The sequence below is a fragment of the Zingiber officinale genome, chromosome 11B, assembly GCF_018446385.1.
Source record: "Zingiber officinale cultivar Zhangliang chromosome 11B, Zo_v1.1, whole genome shotgun sequence".
In the NCBI taxonomy this organism is placed as follows: domain Eukaryota; kingdom Viridiplantae; phylum Streptophyta; class Magnoliopsida; order Zingiberales; family Zingiberaceae; genus Zingiber; species Zingiber officinale.
In genome coordinates this window covers 51,436,927-51,457,324 of record NC_056007.1, presented here as the reverse complement: position 1 = coordinate 51,457,324, position 20,398 = coordinate 51,436,927, and the positions used below count along the sequence as shown (strand labels likewise).

At 36.9% G+C, this 20,398-nt stretch overlaps 1 protein-coding gene across 2 annotated transcripts; it reads left to right on the top strand.

Annotated features, from left to right (window-relative positions):
• Positions 1-224: 224 nt before the first annotated feature.
• Positions 225-17,759, top strand: LOC122034522 (protein odr-4 homolog). 2 transcript variants are annotated; one of them, XM_042593809.1, is made up of 11 exons: positions 225-500; positions 592-822; positions 921-1,019; positions 4,217-4,305; positions 6,704-6,820; positions 13,223-13,340; positions 13,937-14,021; positions 14,101-14,240; positions 15,372-15,496; positions 16,825-16,921; positions 17,102-17,759. In XM_042593809.1, the coding sequence occupies exons 1-11, from the start codon at positions 420-422 to the stop codon at positions 17,417-17,419; spliced, it is 1,500 nt and encodes a 499-aa protein (XP_042449743.1). In that variant the 5' UTR covers positions 225-419; the 3' UTR covers positions 17,420-17,759. The 2 variants fall into 2 exon arrangements, with proteins under 2 accessions (XP_042449743.1, XP_042449744.1); XM_042593810.1 differs by having other exon boundaries at positions 243-500; positions 14,131-14,240.
• Positions 17,760-20,398: the final 2,639 nt, after the last annotated feature.

Below are 20,398 nucleotides of genomic sequence, written 5' to 3'. Positions count from 1 at the left end.
TGATGGCGGTGAGTGGAATCAATCTGGCAGTTCAGCTTTCGGATATGCTATGATCAGTCACCAATCAAGTCTGCAGGGAGTTCAATGCCACGAGAGCAAGTCACGGAATTGGCGGGGTGGAAGCGGCAGCGTCAGGCGGACTCGCGTCTCCATACATTGCGTGGGAGGGAGAGAGAGTTTTCGGCAGAGGCGCGCGCCATCAGCCATCAGGTGGTCAGGTGGAAATGGAGCGGCGAGGAAGACGAATGACGGATTGCGGGCGGAACATGGCAGCAGGAGCGGGTTAGAGAGGGAAGCGGTCGAACCGGACTTGTACCCCGTGGCCCGTGCAATGGAACGGCCGGTTTAGTGGTTCAACCGGCTTTCATGTATCGGTTCAGTTGTATTCCGCTGGAGATCTTCGATCTCCGCATCTCGAGATGGTGAAAACTGTGGTCGGTGACGAAGCCCAGTTGAAGGCGGCGGAGGATCGCCTGTTCCAATCCGGTGTCTCCGCCGAGGTACGTTTCGTAATTCTCCAGACCATATTTTACGGTTTAGGTTTCTAGTTTTACCGGGATTTGGGCGGGGTTTTCCTTTTTTTACCTCCAGGTTGGGCTTGTGATCGGGAATCTGAGCGCCAATTCCGACCGAGGATTTGTATACTATTTGATACCCACGCCGCCCACCGATGGGGGAGGACCTGCGTGCTCACTTAAACGTGAAGTCTCCGGAAATTTTGGCAAAGATGGGAAGAAAGGATCGAAGGGTGCGAAGGCGGCTTCCGAGGCGCCGGCTTCTCTCGTCATCGACGCTGATTGGGTTGCTGAGCACGCTAGGCAGGTAAAGATGAAACATTGGCTCTGGATGCTAGGGTACAGCCCCCCCCCTGACACTTTCTTACTCTCTGTTGGCATCTTCTTTTAACAACCTCATCTCAGGTTTCAAGAATGCTGTTGGGTGGAATGAGTGTTGCTGGGATCTATTTATGGGCTTCTGAGGCGAGTTTTAAGGCCACTTCACCTGTTGTGCTTGCTCAGGTGCGATATGTCTTGATTTGGTTTATGTATAGCTTTATTCTGATTCTGTTGTAATACATTTTTTTTGGCAGCTTGATTATGTTAGCAAGGAAGTTAGGTTATTTTATCTCCTTTTTTCTGGAAACAAAACAACGATACATCCTTTTTGGTTAAGTAGCAAAAGCGCACCTCTTTATCTTTTTTCGTTAGGATAAAATGGAAGAGACACATACAAAGAGGTTTAACACAGCAGAATTGAGAATGATAAGATAGATGCGTGAAGTTATTATAAAATATAAAATTTAAGAGACAAATATCTAAGCACAATTATGGGTATCTCTAATAGATTATCAAATCAGAAAAAAAAATTAAGTTGCAATGATATGAACACTGTTAGTGGATAGATTGTATTGTTAAAAGAGTTGAATCTATTAGAATGGAAGATGTAAATGGTAGAGGGAGATCATAGAAAATACTATTCAATATTTTTTAACAAGACTTAATTGATTTGTATATTTTTCGTGATATAGCATTGCATAGAGCTAAATAGAGGAAATATATCATTGCATAGATCTAAATAGAGGGAAATCTATGTAGTTGACACCTAATAGTTGGGGCAAACCATGGTTTAAAGTGTCGTGCCGAAATGGTCGAAACAGGTGAAACGTCTCGTTCCGCTCGGCGACCGGCACCGGCACGACCCCGACACCAGACCCACGACAGGTGCGACGTGTTGCGCGATCCCATGGTCACAGCAAAGGGGTCGCTCGACCTTGCAACACTAGCGGAGAGGTCGCATAACCCTTCCGTTGCCGCCGTGGAGGCATCGTGCGACCTTGCGCTCACTGTAGAGGGGTCGCACGACTAACGTGGTGGCGCCAAAGGAGTCATGCAATCCCCGCGGCCATGGCTGGTCGCGCAACCCTGCGACAACACCGAAGTTGTGCGGGCTCGCGAGTGGTGTCAGATTTCAAATTTTTTTAAATTAAACTTAGGTTAATTTTTTTAATCAACTCCTAGTTATAGTGGAGATAATCTAAAGAGACTTTATTAAACCCTAATAAAATTATCTAATTAATTTTATATTTCATTTATTTTAATTTAAAAATTATAATAAAATTTTTATTTATCTATTTTCATATCTTTTTCTTTTTTAAAAGATTATTTTTTATCTTGTTTATTTTTTAAATATTTATGTTAAATATTTTAGTTTTTAATTAATATATTTTATATTTAAAAAATACCGAGACTATATCGGCACGGCACGGCACGATACCAAAACCATATCGTTCTGGTCCAGGACCGAAACCTCAGCACAGGTCGAAATTTTAAACCTTGGGGCAAACAACCCTTGATGTGTGAAATGTATTGCGTGCTACGAGGAATCAGTGGTTGTTGGAGAAAATACAGTCCTTTTAATGGTTAACCAACTCTTTCAGTTGGTCAAAGCACATTATAGTTGTCTTCAATGTGAACTAGCAATGTGGGAATGTTGTGAAAATAATCATAAGCTCGAGGTAAGAGTTGGGCATCTCACTTTAAGAAGATATTGTCTGGTGCTCACAATTTATCAACAATTGTCTTTTAAGTGCAACAACCTTTATCTCAAAATAGGAGCACTCCAGATTCTGCCATTCTGCCAACCTATAATAATTTGTGCCAACCTATAAGAACTTAAAACTCCTTTGGAAAGAGAGAAGAGAGGATTTAGAACGCAAGAGAGGAGATTGCCTGAATGCTTTGTCTGAATCAAAATGCAAGGGGGAAGGCCTATTTATAGAATGGAGGGGTGCGACTATGAGACAAATTGGTAGTGTGTCTCTCATGGGTGTTTCGGATTATGTGTGGCATTTCTTTTAATGCACAATTCACACATGCATTGCGACATGGCAATATGGCAAGGTAAAGATTATTGACCTTTTGGTCAATCATTCATTGACACCAAGCTGGAACATCCCTTGGTGCTTCATGCATGCATACCAAAACCAAGGTTAAAGGCATGTTAACCTTTGTTTGGTTAACACCCTAAATTGGCCAACACTCAAGCTATTCAACGCAAAAGTCCATTTGGACTGTGTTTGCACAATCAACACATCAATCTCATCAGCTGCAACATGTAGTTATTTGAGTTTCCATTTAGGTGATTAGGCCCCAAAGTCTATCCTTGCATTGAAGAGTTTTACATCCATTTATTTGTGTTCTACATGATCATGCACTTTCGCATGCCCTTGGATTTACTTCTTGCATGTATTGAGCTTGTGCTCTCATCTGATAACTCGGACTTAACTGATGACTTATTCTTGGATGTTTCCATCACTCAAGTAACTCATTTTTTTGGACATTAATTTTTCATTTAGTTGAAAAATTACTTTTATGTCGATCCACTTGCGAAATAGATTGTCCATTTCCATTGCATGGTTTGAAAGGCAACATGTTTGAAATTTATCATTCCAATAAATTAGAAAAACTTGATACTACTCGGCACATACATCTCTGCCACCATGTCAAAAATTGTGTTATGCTGACACTTGATGCACCTTGGCATGCCATAAATTAAGATAAATTAATGTAATTTTTGTTTTTAGCTATTGTTGATACCAGATTAGTGTACCATTCCAGATGGAACATAAAATCCGAAATTAAGTATATAGTTGGCTTATCTTTCTCTTTTTTATTCCCTTCTTTTTTTTCAACCTTCAATTTGCTCCATACATTAAAATGTCGGCATAATACCTAACTAATACCGTGTTAAAGACCAAAACTCTGCATGGATTCACTTTTGATCCTTGGTCCATTGATTTATTCATTAATGAATCAATAATTTCTATTGGATTTATTGGTTATGAAAGCCAATTTCCATCAAGGGTTATTACATGAATCAAATTGAACCACAAATTAAAGCTTATAGTTCCAAAACTTTCTAGGTATGGCAAGAGATTAAGAATGGAACTCAAAGACTCTCTTTTGATGACTTAGGAATATAGGAACACCTTTTTTCCATCTTGGTTTCTTATGGGGAATTGAAGGAGTGTACAAAGTTGTTTTCTAGCGTGGAAGGTTTCTGGCAGTCATTTATGCTTAATTGGGTACTACAGTATGGCTTCTTGTGGTTTGGTACTTTCAGTTCCAGATCTTTTAGATGCATAGCATTCTAGCTACTAAATCCAATTTGTTTCTTTACACCAAACTTGAGTTGATGTATCACAATTGTTTTTCAGGCTGTTAAAGGGGTTGCACAAGCTGCACCTTTTCATGACAGTGAGTTTGGCGAAAGATTGCTTATTCATGTATCCTATAGCCCAAGAAGGTGCAGTTCGTCATTTCTTCTCGTCTATTGAATATATTGTGAAAGATTGACTGAATATTATTCTGGAATTACTCCTGTTATTCTTTTGTGCTAATTTTTTTTTTATCATTTCTATGCAAAACTGAGTTCATTAATGAGTCCTCCTTAGAAGTTCATTACATTGGAAACTTTTTTTAGGGGTCTTGCACCTAGAAGTGATAGCAAATTTGCTTGTAGCAATTTTTTTGTACAACCCCAGATCATCCATGAGCTAATCGCTTAAGTGTGTATTTTCAACATAGATGGGCAACTGTTCATAAGTAACCTCACCATGATAATTCACATATGTGCCTTTTTGAATTTCACGGCATCTTGAAAATAAATAAACAAAGTGATAAACATGCATAATAGAAGACATGGTAGCAAGGTTTAAAATTTTGACCCATGCCGAGGTTTCGGTCTCAGACCGGAACGATACGGTTTCGGTATCGTATCGTGCCGTGCCGATACAGTTTCGGTATTTTTTATTTATTTAATTATAAGATAAATATGTTTATGCTATATATAAAAATAAGTTGTATATTGATTTATTATAAGTTCTCAATTATTGAATAATTTAATATTGTTAGAAAAAATAATAAAAAATAAATTTATTTAAATAGAATTGATATAACAATAATTCAAATTAAAATGGAAGTATCTATAATAATAATAACAATAATAATAATAATATTATTATTATTATTATTAAATAAATAAAATAACTATTTATTCATTTAATTAATTAATAATTAAATAATATATATTTTAAATAATAAAAAATTTTAAAAAAATAAAAAAAATCAGAATATAAATATAATTTATTAGAATTTTTAAAAAAATTTAGAATTTTTAGAAAAAATTTAGAATTTTTTTTAAAAATTAAATGAAATTTAAAATAATAAAAAATATATTAGAATATAAATAAGAATTATTATATTTTTTTAATTTTTAAATAAAATTTAAAACATTATTTTTTCATAATATTAATTAATAAAATTTATTTAATTTATTTTAATTTTAAATATATTTTTTATATATTTTATTAGGATAATTTAATTAGGTTTGTAAAAGCCTCTTCGGAATATCACACTCCTCCTTAGGAATTGTTTAAATTTATTAAATAAAATAAATAATTATTAAAAAAAGAACAAAAAGGGCGTACGCGAGATCGCCGTGATCATCGCGGGCGATCCTGTGGGAGGCGTCCGGCGGCGCTGGAAGCGTCGCCGGACGCCTCCGGCGACGCCTTCGGTGCCGAAGTCGTCGCGGGACGCCGCCGGTGGCGTCCCGCGTCTCCTCCGGCGCCGCCGAGACGGGAGGTGCTCCCGTGCCGGTTTCGGCCGCTCGGCGGAACGGTAAAAACCGTCCGTGCCGGGGGGCACGGAACGGTATTTTATACACTGCATGGCAGTGTTACTTCTAGTTTGTAAAGAATTGAGTGATAAATTTTTGCTATATATCTATCCATTAAGTACATTGTTGATTTTGGGTATATATTACTCTGATGTCTATGGCTATGCAATTCCTTGCTCCTCATAATAAACACATCTCATCTTGACCCTGTGCATGCTGGTTTATGAATTGTTTTTTAATGACAGAGATAGACAAACTTAAATTTTAGTACAACTTTTATATGATAGTTTGAAGTTGGATGGTTTGGCATAAATTCCATTCTTAAATCTGACACTCGGCAAGGATAGAGTTAGGTAATCTGATCTCTGCATGATGATTATAGAATCTTAGAAGTATTAAAGTTTCAACTGTGATTATTGAAAAATACTAATCCTTGTTTCCCCCTTTAAGGTGTTGCATATTTGTATACTATAAGCATGAAAAAGTATCCTATTCATACTGATTTTTGATGCTTATCATTATATGATTGGTTCTGATACAGCTCATGCTGCTCTGAAAGAATAGGAGAAACAAAAATGTAACTGTATCAGCTAGTCTTTGCATAATCTAACAAAGTTCTGTACTTAAGAAATAAAAAATATAACAATTCTGCAAAAAAAAAAAAATGAACCTTTTTGCTATGGTGTAGAGGTTTTCAACAGTCTTACAATGCAAACTTCTGATTCTTTTTAGAATAATTACAAACATTGTCCTGTTTCTGTATCCATATTCCTGTTGGTCTGGGCTGAAAAATGATTTTAAACACTCAAGTTTGTCTTGTGCTTTCTCTTTGTGACAGTCAAATCTCTGTGTTTCCTTTCTTGTTTCTAGCAATTGCTATCCTTTTCCCAAGACATTCGCCATAATGCACATAATCTTTGTAGTCATTACTTTTGATAACCAAGCAATATGAAAAATTATTTAGATTTGTTTCTATATCTATTTAATTTTGCTGAACAATTCACTTTTGTTTACATTTACATAGGTGGTCCTGCCGAATCTGTACTGTGTCAACAGGCAGTTTGCATCCATGCGACTTCAAGATGAGCAAGCTTATAGCCTCGCTTCAAGCTTTTAAATGCACTTACAATTTTGACATAAGGTACTTTTTGGTTGCAATATAATGCATTTGCACATGTTTCCAGTGATATTCTTCCTTTCAAGTTACTGGACACTCTGATGTACAGTCGTTTACATGTTATTATTCCATTGAAAAAAAAAGAATAGCTTGCTTTTCATGGTTGTGGTCCTTGTGGAGAGTTTTGGCAGATCATTTAGTATTTCCAATCTGATCCCTATGATCATTGTCAATATTAGAAGTATATACCTTAGGCGCTATTGCTACAAGAAATAGTGTTAGGTTTTCATTCCACTTCATGTAATCTTGAATATGTTTAAAATGTTATGTTTCCTTCATAACTTGTCAGTGCAAACTCTTCCAATTTCTTGTGGAGTTTTTCCTTGAATTTGCTGTATTTGACATCTCTGCAACTCAAAGACATTTAGGAAGAAGCTGACGCATGATGGTTCTCTATTTATTGGAACAATGATAATGGTTCGACTTGAGGAGGGTGAATAAGCGACAGGCTTTTCTTTCAATTCTTGCGATCATATCAATATAGGTGTTATTATGCGATCAAAATCAAAACTAATTAAAAAAAATGAAACACACACTATCCTTAAGATATAACATGGTTTGAAGATTCTGCTTGAAATCCACAACTTGTGATGCATCTGATATGTCACCTTTAAATTCATTAAGCTACTTCCTTAAATGGGACAATGAATATGAAATGATGCTAGAATTCATTATATGATGAGCTACAAAGTTGAAGTATCCTCAATTAGACTTTCCTTAGTTGAACAAACCCTTGAGTTGGAGCGTCTTCTTTTCTATAGGCAACTAACCCACTTCTTGCTCATTTCTTGTGACTACCTTGGTTGTCCTATGGTGAACCCTTGTCATTGCTTGAAAGCTTCCAGTGAACCATATGATCAAATTCAAATGAAAAGCTTCTAAATATCCTCTGGATACACCCTCAAAAACTCAACGATATCCTAAAGATTAACGCCTAAAGATAAAGATGGATCCATAGATGGGAAGAGTGTTAGCCAAGTGAGCATCAAATCCAAGGATAATTTTTTGACATGCTTTCTTAAGTTTCATGGTGTTCCTTTTGGAACTTGAGTATGATGGAGGATGATCAGAAACATTTTCTTTCAGACATTAGTGCCAAATGATCCACCAAAAGAGACCTTTAAATGGAGCCCCAGTGGTCATTTTAAGCACTTGTGTCAATCAAAAACTCACTTACATCAACCAACATTTGAAATATGATTGTTGAAATTTTAAATGTCATGTTGTCTCACTGCAGTGTTGACACACTTTAAATTTTGGTGGATACTTATTTTGAGAATGAAGATTTTGATAGCCAAAATTAGGTTTATGTTAACAACCTTCATTATGAAGGTGTATAAAGATTTGTCTCCGTTTCAGGCCACCCAATAACTAAGGGTCAAAATGAAACCTAGAGACAACTTATCAACTCAAGGGCTTAGGATGAAGCTCATAGGTAACAAAATCTGCCTATAAACTAAATCTTATTGATACAATCAATCTTCTTCAAGGAAATCCAAGATTACAACAATTGCTCCATCTTCAAGCTTGATGACTATCTATGAGTTTGAAGCTTCTCATGGCTCCAAACACAATCCATATAGTCCATCATCATCCAAGCTTGATTATTTTAATCTTGAGTTCACATGAGAAGTCTTGCACACTTAAGCAACTAATTAAACACAAATGTTTAACTTAAATTATATTGCCAAACTATTAAAACATGGTGGTTAAACCTAATCACAATGGAGGATTCATTGTCTCGACAATGTTTCTCTCTTTAATGTTTGACAATTAGTTTAAGTTATCCACAATAAAAACTAAGAGAATACATAAAAGTAACCGAAAAGCAAAGCTCCCCTCATACCATGGATTAAAATTTGCCGAGCTAGTCAAAATGGGCAAAACATTTCGTTCCACCCGACATGAGGTAGAGGAAGCATTGTGCGAGACACTTGGCCTTCGCGGAGGCGGCACACGAGGCTCGTGACCTCTACAGAGGTGGTGTGCGAACCCTGCAACCTCCGTGGAGGCATCACGTAGGTCCGCGAGCCCCACAACCTCCGCGAAGGTGTCGCACATGTTTACGGCCTCTATGGAGGCGGCGTACGAACCCCGTGACCTTCGCGGAGGCGACATACGAGGCCCGTGACCTCCGTGAAGGCAACGCCAGGAGGGGAGGCGCAGGGCTAGGGGGCGGGGCGAGAGAGTTTGGGAAATTTTAATAACAAAAATAAAACTTATATTAATAATTTTAATCAACTCTTAGTTATGATAGAGATAATCTAAATAGGCTAGATTAAAGTCTAATAAAATTATCGCATTAATTTAATATATTTAGATGTATTAATATATATAATTTATTTTAATTCTAAAAATATATAATAATTTATTTATTTATTTACCATGTGGGAGTCCTTTGATCCCCTTTTCTTAAAATTTTTTTTTTAAATATTTATGTTAAATTTTTTATTTTTAATTATTTTATTTTATATTAAAAAATTACTGAAATCATATCGGCAAGACACAATGTAGGCCCCTTGGCGGCTGGCTAGAGGGGGATGAATAGCCCTGCAAAAATAACACGAACCTTCCTCGAATGTTATAGCTTAATTAAACTAACACTTGCATAAAATAAATAAGAAATTAAAAAGAAGAGGCACAACGAGGTTTACTTGGTTACAACTGGGGAGATTGTTAATCCAAGGAAGTTGAAGCTCATTATCAAAGTCTTCTTCACGCGAAGAAGCCTCTTACAGCGTTGATGGCTCATAAACAAGTAGTAGAACAAACTAAAAGTGTTTACAAGTGTTGTTCTGAACTATTTGGACCAGGGCTGTATTTATAGCCCTGGTCGGGGCGCCTAGAAGGATTCTAGGCGTCTCCAGGGTTAAATACTAATAGGACCTAACCTAACTTGGTTGATCACATCAAAACTACCTTGGGGTACTAACAATCTCCCCCTTTTTGATGTGCAATACAAGTTAAGTTAGGGTAAACAAACATAAAGAAATAATAACAAGGTAATAAATTTGTAATTCAATAATGTGTAAAAAAATTAAATTATCATCCCCCTAGACTTAATCTTTCCTTCTCCCCCTTTGATCACATAAATAGAGTACTTGTAAAATGACTTTGGAAAATCTAAAGTTAAAGTCTAAGGAAAAATCAGAAAAATTTTCAAAAAAAGTTGAATTTTAAATAGATTTTTAAAAGTTTGTATTTGGATAACTAATTCATAGAAAATTTTCTAACGAATTGTTTAGATAAAGTCTCATAGAAAAAAAGTAAATTTGCTAAAATAACTCTTATAAATATGATTTTTGTTAAATAAATTTAAACGATCAGAATTTTTCTAACAGAAATTTTGACAAATTATTTAAAGCATAAGTTAAATTGATTAAATGCTTTACAGTTAGTCAATTAAACATTTTATTTCAGTAATTGACTTCCAGGCTGTGGCGAGACATTAGACCTTCTTGGATATTGGAATAACAACCACTTTCTAGACAAAGCTTTTTAAAGAAATTAAATATTTAACTATATCTCTAAAAGCCCAAAAAAAAGCAATTAACTTAAGCATGTTTTTGGAATCCAATATAAGTTCCTTCCTACTGGGTTAATTAAAAATTTCCGAGGAATATATTTTCTAGATAATTTTCTAATTTTCCCCTTGTAATATCTAAATTGCCAATTTAACCTTTATAGTTCCTGAACTTTGAAGCAGACAAATTTAAACATGCAGAATTTTTTAAATTTTCTATTTGATCCTTTAAATTTACATTCTCAATTTTCAATTTTTCAAGATCCTCTATTTCTATTTTCAGTTTTCCATTTTCAGTTTTAATCTTGTCGAGATCTTCTAATCGACAGCTAAGGTTGATTTTAACTCTTTATTTATTTTTTCTAACTTACGGTAACTTTTCGATAATAGTTTTATAAACTGAAATGACTTGGCAGGAGGAAGAGACCGTACCTGATTTGCTTTGTCGATCCCGCAATTTGAAGCTCCCCCTAAAGTGCTGGTTTCTTCCGATGTCGCTCCTCCTTTATCGATGTTCTCTATGCTCATTTCAGACAAGCTTGCTTCGTCTTCGTCTTTTTGGTGACTTGCCACTAGCGCAAGTTCGGCGATTGCTTCGATTTCTGATTCGGATAAAGCTTTATACTTGTTTTCGACTGTCTTCTTGTTCTTTTCCTTGTCCTGGTCCTTGTTCTTCAATTTTGGGAAGTTATCTTTCACGTTCCCTTCTTCATTGCAGTGGTAGCACTTTACCTTTCTTTTTCTTTTTGTACCTGCACTTGATTAAATCTTTTAGATTTAAATAATTTTTTAAATCTACTTACCATGAATGTCATTTCATCGTCATCGAGAGAAGATTCAGAATCTCGCTCGCCCATCTTTGCCTTTAAGGCAATATTGTGCTTTGGCTCTTTCTTCAAATCTGCACATCTCGTTTCATGGACTTCAAAAATTGAAAATATTTCTTCTAAAGTACTTGATTCTAGATCCTTAGATATATAATAAGCATCTACTAATGATGCATATTCAGTAGTTCTAGGAAATGCGTTAAGCGTGTACCTTAGCTAATCTCGGTTGCTTACCTTTTCTCTGAGATTCGTGAGTCCGGTGATGTGTTCCTTGATTCTTGAGTGGAGGTGTGCGACGATTTCGCCTTCTAATTGGAGGTTGCTGATCTAGTTCCAGAGCAAGTCCCGTCTCGCTAGTTTTGCCTTCGTGTAGTTCCAGGAATTTCTCCCAGAGCTCCTTGGTTGACTCATAGGCTCCGATACGGTTGACTTCTTAAGGTGGTAAAATGCTAAGCAGATGAAATTATGTTTTGACGTTTGCCACGAAGTCAGCTTGTTCTTTCTTCGTCTATTGATATTTTTTTTTGTCTTTCGGGGTTACAAAACCATATTTCATAATTATTAATAATTTAGAATCTGTTTTAAAAAATACCTCTATCTTTTTCTTCCAGCTCGCGAATTCCCCCTTGAACTTTGGTGGGTTGATACTCGGTCTAGCCATCTTGTGTGCTTCGTTCGGTGGTTAGTCCTCCTGAAGCGAACCCGCTCTAATACCACTTGTAGACCCCTTGGCGGTCGACTAGAGGGGGGTGAATAGCCTTGCAAAAATAACACGAACCTTCTTCGAACGTTATAGCTTAATTAAACTAACACTTGCAAAAAATAAATAAGAAACTAAAAAGAAGAGGCACAACGAGGTTTACTTGGTTACAACCGGGGAGGTTGTTAATCCAAGGAAGTTAGAAGCTCACTATCAAAGTCTCCTTCAGGCGAAGAAGCCTCTTACAACGTTGACGGCTCACAAACAAGTAGTAGAACAAACTACAAGCATTTACAAGTGTTGTTCTGAACCATTTGGACCAAGACTGTATTTATAGCCCTGGTTGGGGCGCCTGGAAGGGTTCCAGGCGCCTCCAAGGGGATAAAACTTTATCCCTATCGCAACGCAACGCGCCACGTCACGTTTTGGATAAATATAGGTTCTGGGCGCCCGGACCAGAAAGTCAACTTCTAGTTGACTTTTTAGTCTGGGTCTTTCGCTCCGATTTTGCTTGCATTGGTCCGGGTCTTCTGCTCCGGCTCCGTTCGCTTGGGTGATCTCGGCCATCCGGAATAGGGTTCACCCGAATCCAACTTCCGACCTTCGAGCAATCTTCTGCTCCGGCTTCTCATCCCTCGGAAACACTGTGCGCCTCCTTCTCGTCTGCCCGCGTACTCTTCCGCAGCATCTCGTTCCTTGGATGCACTGAGCCTGTTAGCTCTCTCCCGTGCCGTCCTTGCCGTCCTTCTCGCTAGCTGTGTCTTTCGCTCGACTTCCTGTGCTCTTAAGTTCCTACACACTTAGACACAAGGGTTAAATAACAACAGGACCTAACTTGACTTAGTTGATCACATTAAAACTACCTTGGGGTATTCACACACAATACAATACCGAAATTGTATTGTTCTAGTCATAGATTGAAACTCCGATACGACTCTAGATTTTAAACCATGCCTCAAACTATCATGGTTAATTCTCTTTTATTTGTGTTGAACATTTCACATTTTGATATTGATCAACACCTGCACCCCTATTTTTAACATTTTGTTTGAGCTTATCGTAACAAGAATTGAAAAGAAAGGTCGCCATCTATTCACCCTCAAATTTTATTTTAATGCACAATTCTTGAGATCTCAGTGGTGGAAAGTGTGTTTCTGCACTTATGAAGATGGCTTGTGGCTGCAAATTTACTTGAGCTTACTCTACTAATGAAGTTGATTTATACTGGCACTATATTTAACCATGGCACACCACAAATGAATGTTAATGTTTTTTTTCCATATCTTTGACTATGCTGTCATGATTCTATATTGCAGATTACCTATTTATCAAGATGGTACTTCAAGGGTAACTCTGAAGGACATAATATACAAAGGAATTACTAATCTTTCGAAAGATTTACAATGTGCCAAATTTTTGATAAATGGTCATATGGTAAATTCTTTTTTATGATGATAATGTTTTGCATATTTATTTTTCTGTAAATGAACTGTGATTAGCTATCATTGCTTAGGTTTATGGCTTCAGTTTTCTGCATTAGGACAATTTTATGTTTTGTTTTTTTATCTTTTATTTATTTTTTGTTCCAATAAAAACATTGAAGAACATATAAGATATGGGAAATGATTCATTGTAGAATGGAATTGTTTACGGCCTCCAGTCTTCTCCATATCTGAATAAAGGAAAAATTGAATTGACTGAATCCATCACTATCAGTCTGTTCTGTGTGGACTTGAAACCCAAAACATGTTTATTGTTTTCCTGCTAGCTATTTTCTAAAAGTTTCCGGTAATTAATTAACTTCAAGGTTAGTTTTTAGCCTTTCTTCCACAGAGTACTGAATTCTGAATCCGTTTCCACTTTCCGGGAATATATTTATGGTCTTTTGTCCACAATTAGCACACATCTACGAATAAAATGATTGTGAAGTTGCTAGAAAAACATCTTCCAATCAATGTCGTATTAATTAATTAGTTATACTCCCATCTTCACATGTGTATAATTCTCTTCCTTTTCATTCTATTGTCTAGGTGACCGAGGACCTACAACTATTGTCAAAAAGCACGCATGACGTTGAGTTCCTCGTTCCTTTCAACAAAACTATGTCTAGTGGAGGTGTGTTTGCCTTTTTTTGAAAGAGAATGCCTTACTACTTCCCTCTAGTATTTCATTTTTCTGTTATGATTTGAAATAGACTATAACTGTGGAATTTCATCATATAAAGAATTCAGCTCAGAGGAGATGGCAGGCCTAGTTTCCTTCAATGGTTCGGTTGTTGCTTTTGCATACCTGGCTCCGAGAGAACCTTTTTTGCAAGCTATATCAGACTTAAAGGTACTTCATGTGTTTTTTAGCTTGAAATTTGTGTCAAGCCAAGAAACTATGCAGGGAAGAATTGTCTCATTTTTCTTATGGCTTCTTCTATATGGTTCCTGAGATGAGAAAAACAGCAATGGTTTGTTAATTTAGTTGGTCCGTACATATTGGATTCCATGTTCAGAAGAGTAAGAAAGGTCTGTGCCCCTGTTTATATTGGTACCATAGCTCACATTGAGACCATTCAGGGCACAGTTATTCCATCAACACATTTTTCCTTTTTTTATAATTTTCTCTGATTTCCTTAAACTCAGACTATTAATTTGGATGAAACGCTTCTGGTGGTTTATGTTTAAGCACATATTTAATATCATTAGCAACTTCTGTTTACACAGCCATGGTTGAAACTTTGTGTAATATGATGAAAGTTGGTTTATCTTGACTTCTTTCTTGGTGTAGAGCTTGATTAATTGTAGAATCAATAATAGAATGCTAGTCTTGAATGCTTGTCTTTCTTATTTTAAAAGACTACTTACTGGAAACATGGTTCATATTTGAGGTAGGGAGACAGAAGTAAAGATCTTTAACATTGTGTATGTGCACAATGTTGAATGCTTTTAAGTAAGTTTTTGGTGTTGTTTGTTTAAGAGTTTGACTAAGTAACTCTGCATAAGTTACTGCTCAATTCAGTGAGTGGTTTTTTCTTACCTAAATAATAATATGTTTGATGAAAACTTAATATATCTCTGTTATTGTTATTCTACTATCTGCTCCAATATTCTATTCCATAAGAAAATGTAAATCCATTACATTAACGCCCCCAATGCCGGGCCTGCCGGCTCTACGGATATGGAGGAAGGTAAATACAGATACAGGTGTTAGGCGCATGGTAGGGTAAATCCTAGTCGTTAGTTCCTGAGAATCGACCTGACCATTACGCCAGAGATGTTATACGCCCACCATCTGCACTATGCCCTAGGGGCAATTCTATTCCTTAAGGCCTCTATGCATTTTTGTGGATCTTATATGTGTACTTGTCTTTTTCTGCAACTGAAATTACCACTTATAAGTTGAACTTATCAGCCATTCTATTCTGGTGTCATGCTTAAGTCTGTGCCATGAAAAACTTATGTGGCTTTCTTATGTCAGTGTGATATAACTTCCACACTAAGGAGTAGATTGGAAATGATTGCTGATGAGGCAGAAGAAGGTGCTTTGTCCACTAATGGTGGAGCAGAGAAGTCTATCCATCAACTTACTTTGGATGAGCTAAGGTTGACTCTCTACTTTACCATGAAAAGCATTCATACGAATCAATATGTGATTCTGTCCTATATTCCAAACTGATCGTCAAATGCTGAGCTATGGTTGACTTTCTTCTAAGCCATATCCATGGGTTTGATATGGCAATTACGGATTTCTGTTAGGCCATGCTGAAGATATGAAATATACAAGATAACTCAAGTATTCCCAATGTATAATACTTGTCCAACTAAAACATTGGAGGATTTCTTTTAACAAATAGCTTTTTTTTTTTTAAACAACTTACCTTCTGTTTGGATGGGGTGAGGCAAGGTTCATTAATGGAAAGAGAAGGGAGGGGAAGTAATATATTTATCTTATCCTTGTTTGGAAGGGAGGGAAAGTTCATTTGAGAGGAAAGGGATGGAAATGAAGGTTAAATATACAAATTTACAAAAATATCCTCTTATTTTTTTAATAAATCTGCATGTGAAAAAATAAATAAGGATAAAATTGAAATAATTTCTCATTCCCTTTCCTTACACCCCAAATTGGGGTGTAAGAAATTTCGCTAATTCCCGAGCATGCAAGGGGAAGCTTTATCCTTCTCTCCCCTTCCCCTTCATGACTCACTCTCTCCCAAACAAGTGTAAAAATTCTTTTTACCGATGTTTAACCTTCCCTCCCCTTTACTCACCTCCTCCCAAACAGAGGGTTAAGAATTTCTAATATTCAAGTTTGAACATCTTAGTGTTTTGATTTTCCTGTTTACTCTTTGTGTGCAAAATTTGTACTAGAATCTAAGTCTTCGATCTGAATTTCTAGAATTTTAATATTATACCGTCAGTAACACTGTTTCCTGTGACCTCCGAATTCCTCTCCTTATATTTGTGTGATTTAATCACATTACTGTGAATAGGATTCCACTAAGGCATCATCATTCCAAACACAGCTCTTCCACCAAAGTGCTTAGCTTGGTTTAAATGTCTATCTGATTTTTCAGGGTGCCAAACACGTCATTCCAAACACAGCTCTTCAATTATACTACCTCCTCTGACTTTTAATTTCCTTTGTTTTTTGACATCGCCTATCTTACATTCATATTTGAGTATATTGCCATTCGAGGGGCCTCATTTTAACATTGAAATCATAGAAATCCTGACTAGGTTGGTTCACTTCTAAATGAACTTTCTCATCTTTTGGAGCAAAAAAAAAAATGAGAAAGTTCATTTAGAAGTGAACCTTCTAATCTTTATTTTTGCTTCAAAAGATGAGAAAGTTCATAACATCATACATACTATAAAACTCTCTAGCGTCCTTCTGAAATCTAATTGATATATTGCATTTTATTTTCTGACAGGAAACCATGTTCCTTAACTTTTCCGAGACGAGTACTTGTTCCCTGGTTGGATGGCCTATTGATATGCGATTATCTACAGGCATCAGAGACTTCTGAGGTATCTTTAACCCATGTTCATTTTATTTCAGTCTACGGTCATTTTTGTCACAGGCATCCTTCTTTTCAATCAACATTTGCAAGAAATCTACTTTGTTAATTTCCTACCTCTTAGATCTCATTTCAGCAACTATGTTTATTCTGGTAATTCATGATTATCTCATTGTTCGTCAATGTTCAGGATATAAAAGATCACTGCAAAGAGATGATGGCAATGGAAGCCCCAATCGAGGTCTCAACAGTAGTTGATCTAGAAACTACACCAAGCGACATGATTGCCAGATCATTCTGGCATGTTGCACATGAACATTTACCATCTCCATCTCCATCTCCATCTCCTGCTGTTGAATGCAGAAAACAGCACCCAACCAAGGCAGTCCAAACTGCACGATCACAAACCAGCAATTTCTATTTTCTTTTAGCTATTCTTGTGCTCGTGTCAGCTCTTGTGGTTGGATGGGCTATCGGAGTCTTTGGACCAGTGAATACTCCTAATTAACTGGATCAATATTCGATGGGTTAGCATTTTTAAGATGCAAATGAGATAAGTTCATCAGATTGAGGTCATTAGCTTTGTCAATGTAACTTTTTTTTAGCAGAATGTTGTGTGATCTAGCTTTATGTATCTTCTTGAACATGAACAGAGAGATGTAAACATGAGAGATTAAACTTTGTTTCGAAAATATTTTTAGTTGGAGGGTGAAAAAAAATTCAGGGCAAATGAGGAAAATTTCCTATGTGAACAATTTCTAGGGAAAGTTCTTTCTTCTCTTTTCATTTCTAGGGAAAATTCCTTGTCTTTTCCTGAGTTTTGAATAAAAATTTTGTTTTGATTTCAAGTGGAATGGATTTTTTTTTTTTGTACAAAAATTAAATGGCCGTTCATAATTTGCAAAATCGTCAAATGTTGTCTCATTCTCAATTAAGGTTAAATGGGAGTCTCATTTAACATGATTATCCAAAAATATCACTATATTATTTGACCATTCGGTCATGTAAAAGTTAACAGTTGATTTTTACAATAATAATTTTATATATTTTAATTTAATTTTTTAATGATAATTTAGTTAAAATAGTAAAACGAGTAAAACAAATAATGATGATTCTATAATATTTATTATATTTTAAATAAATATTATTTTACCATGATGGATAAGCTATTTGTTAATTTATATAATAATGATTTTATATCATTTTGCTTTTGCTTCTTTGAGTGAGTTTAATTAAAGTAACATTTCAATAAATAAAATAAATATGCAGACTCCATAAACTCATTTACATTTTAAATAAACATAATAGATCGAACGTTTAGAAGTTAGGATATAGTTGTTACCCATTATAAAAATTATTCGGTAACTTCTACTGTAACATTAAATATAAAGGTATTTTTGAAATAAAATCATATAGGGACAACCATTTGATTTTTTTTTAAAAAAAATACTAATATGATGTTTTTTTTTAAATTTGGAACACCCTTTCAATTTTACCTTTTTTTATCTATAAATTTCTATTTCTAGTAAAAAAATTATTTTACTCTCATTCTTTAATTATTCTTTTGGAAATAACCACTACAATTTTATTATTTTTGTTTTACTCGTGTTATTGAAATGTTCTTAGAGTTTACTATTGTGATTGATCTCCACACTTTAATTATTCTTTTGAAACAACCATGACAATTTTATTGGTGCTATTTCACTCTACACTCATGTTTATGTTATTGAAGTCTCCATATGCTGAACAATTAGTTAGAGGATGATAAATTTATTATAATATGATAGAGATAAAATCCTAGCAAATGCACACTCTCGGGAAAACTTTATTGGTGCAACCTTAGGTCAATGTTGACCTAGTTGACCCGACTCGAGGTGACTTGACTCGAGTTGTATTTTGATGTTTGACTTGGGAAGATTGTCGGTGCAACCTTAGGTCAAGGTTGACCTAGTTGAGTTGCATGTTGATGTTTGACACTCGTGAGAGAGTTCTATTCTTGATATGGGACAAGAATAGATGTTTGGAAGATTATTGGTGCAACCGTAAGTCAAGGTTGACTTGGTTGACCTGATTCGGGAAAAAGTCCAAGTATGGAGACTTGGCAACGGGAAAAGTCCAAGTATGGAGACTTGGCACTGGAAAAGTCCAAGTATGGAGACTTGGCACGGAGAAGTCCAAGCAGGGAGCTTGGCACGAGGGAAAGTCCTAACTGAGATGTTAGGCAGTTGGAAGTGAAGCCAGGCAGTAGGAAAGTCCTAACTGGGATGTTAGGCAATTGGAAAGTCCTGGTGAGTGAAGCCAGGCAGTGGGAAAGTCCTAACTGGAATGTTAGGCAGTTGGAAAGTCCTGGTGAGTGAAGCCAGGCAGTGGGAAAGTCCTAACTGGGATGTTAGGTAGTGTGGAAAGTCCTGGTGAGTGAAGCCGGGCAAGGGAAAAAATCCAGATGGATCAAGGGTGATCGGACATCCGGTGGGGAAAAGTCTAAGTGGGTCAAAAGATTGACCGGACACTTAGCGAGGAGTGCTAGCAGGTCGGAGTGACCGGATGCTAGGGATGATGTACCAACAGTCAAGGTTGACCGGATGTTGGTGTGGAAGCCTTAGGTTTAGGGTCGAAGTTTGGATCGGTCCGGTGACCGATCCAGTGATACTGCGTTTGCCTCGATCGGTCCGGTGACCGATCGAATCGATCGATGGCTCGCGGTTGTAATCTGATCGATGCGGAGACCGATCGAGGCAACGCAACCTCGCGAAGAAGCCGTGGATCGGTCTGCGACCGATCCACTTGATCGGTCGGCGGACCGATCGGCATAAATCGATGGTGAGGCCGAGCTGATCGATCTATGGGCGATCGGGAGGTTCCTCGATCGGTCCGCACCGATCAGGAGACGCCGATCAGACGAGGGACCGAAGCCTGATCGGTCTGTGGACCGATCAGGAGGTTCCCTGATCGGTCCATGGACCGATCAGGAATCTAGCCGTTGCGACGCAACGGCTAGTTCTCTGCTCTTCTTCTTCGCAGGTATAAAAGAGGGCTACAGGACTTCGGTGAACACTCTCCTTCTACTTCTTCTTCTTCCTTCCTGTTGCGAAGTGCTGTTGTGCTTGAGCTTTGTTGAGCTCCTCCTTGTCGAAGCTTCGCGTGAGCTTCATTCCACGACTGGATCAGCTGCTGCTGAGTTGCTTGTTGCATCTGTCCGTGAAGTTGCTACTTCATCCGGGACCCCAGTCGACGAGAAGGCAAGCTACTGTGTTTACATTCCTGTTGTATTTTGTTCTTGCTATTCTCTTGTACTCTTAGCTTGCTGTTGCAAGTGATTGTGGCGAGGTTTCTCCACCCACAAGGAGTTTGATTTAGCCGATTTTCCGGGGACTCATCCACCGACGGATTGATAGGCTTCGTCCACCTTACGGACACGCCGAGGAGTAGGAGTTTCATCTCCGAACCTCGTTACATCCTTGCGTAGAGGTTTGATTTCTTCTCCTGT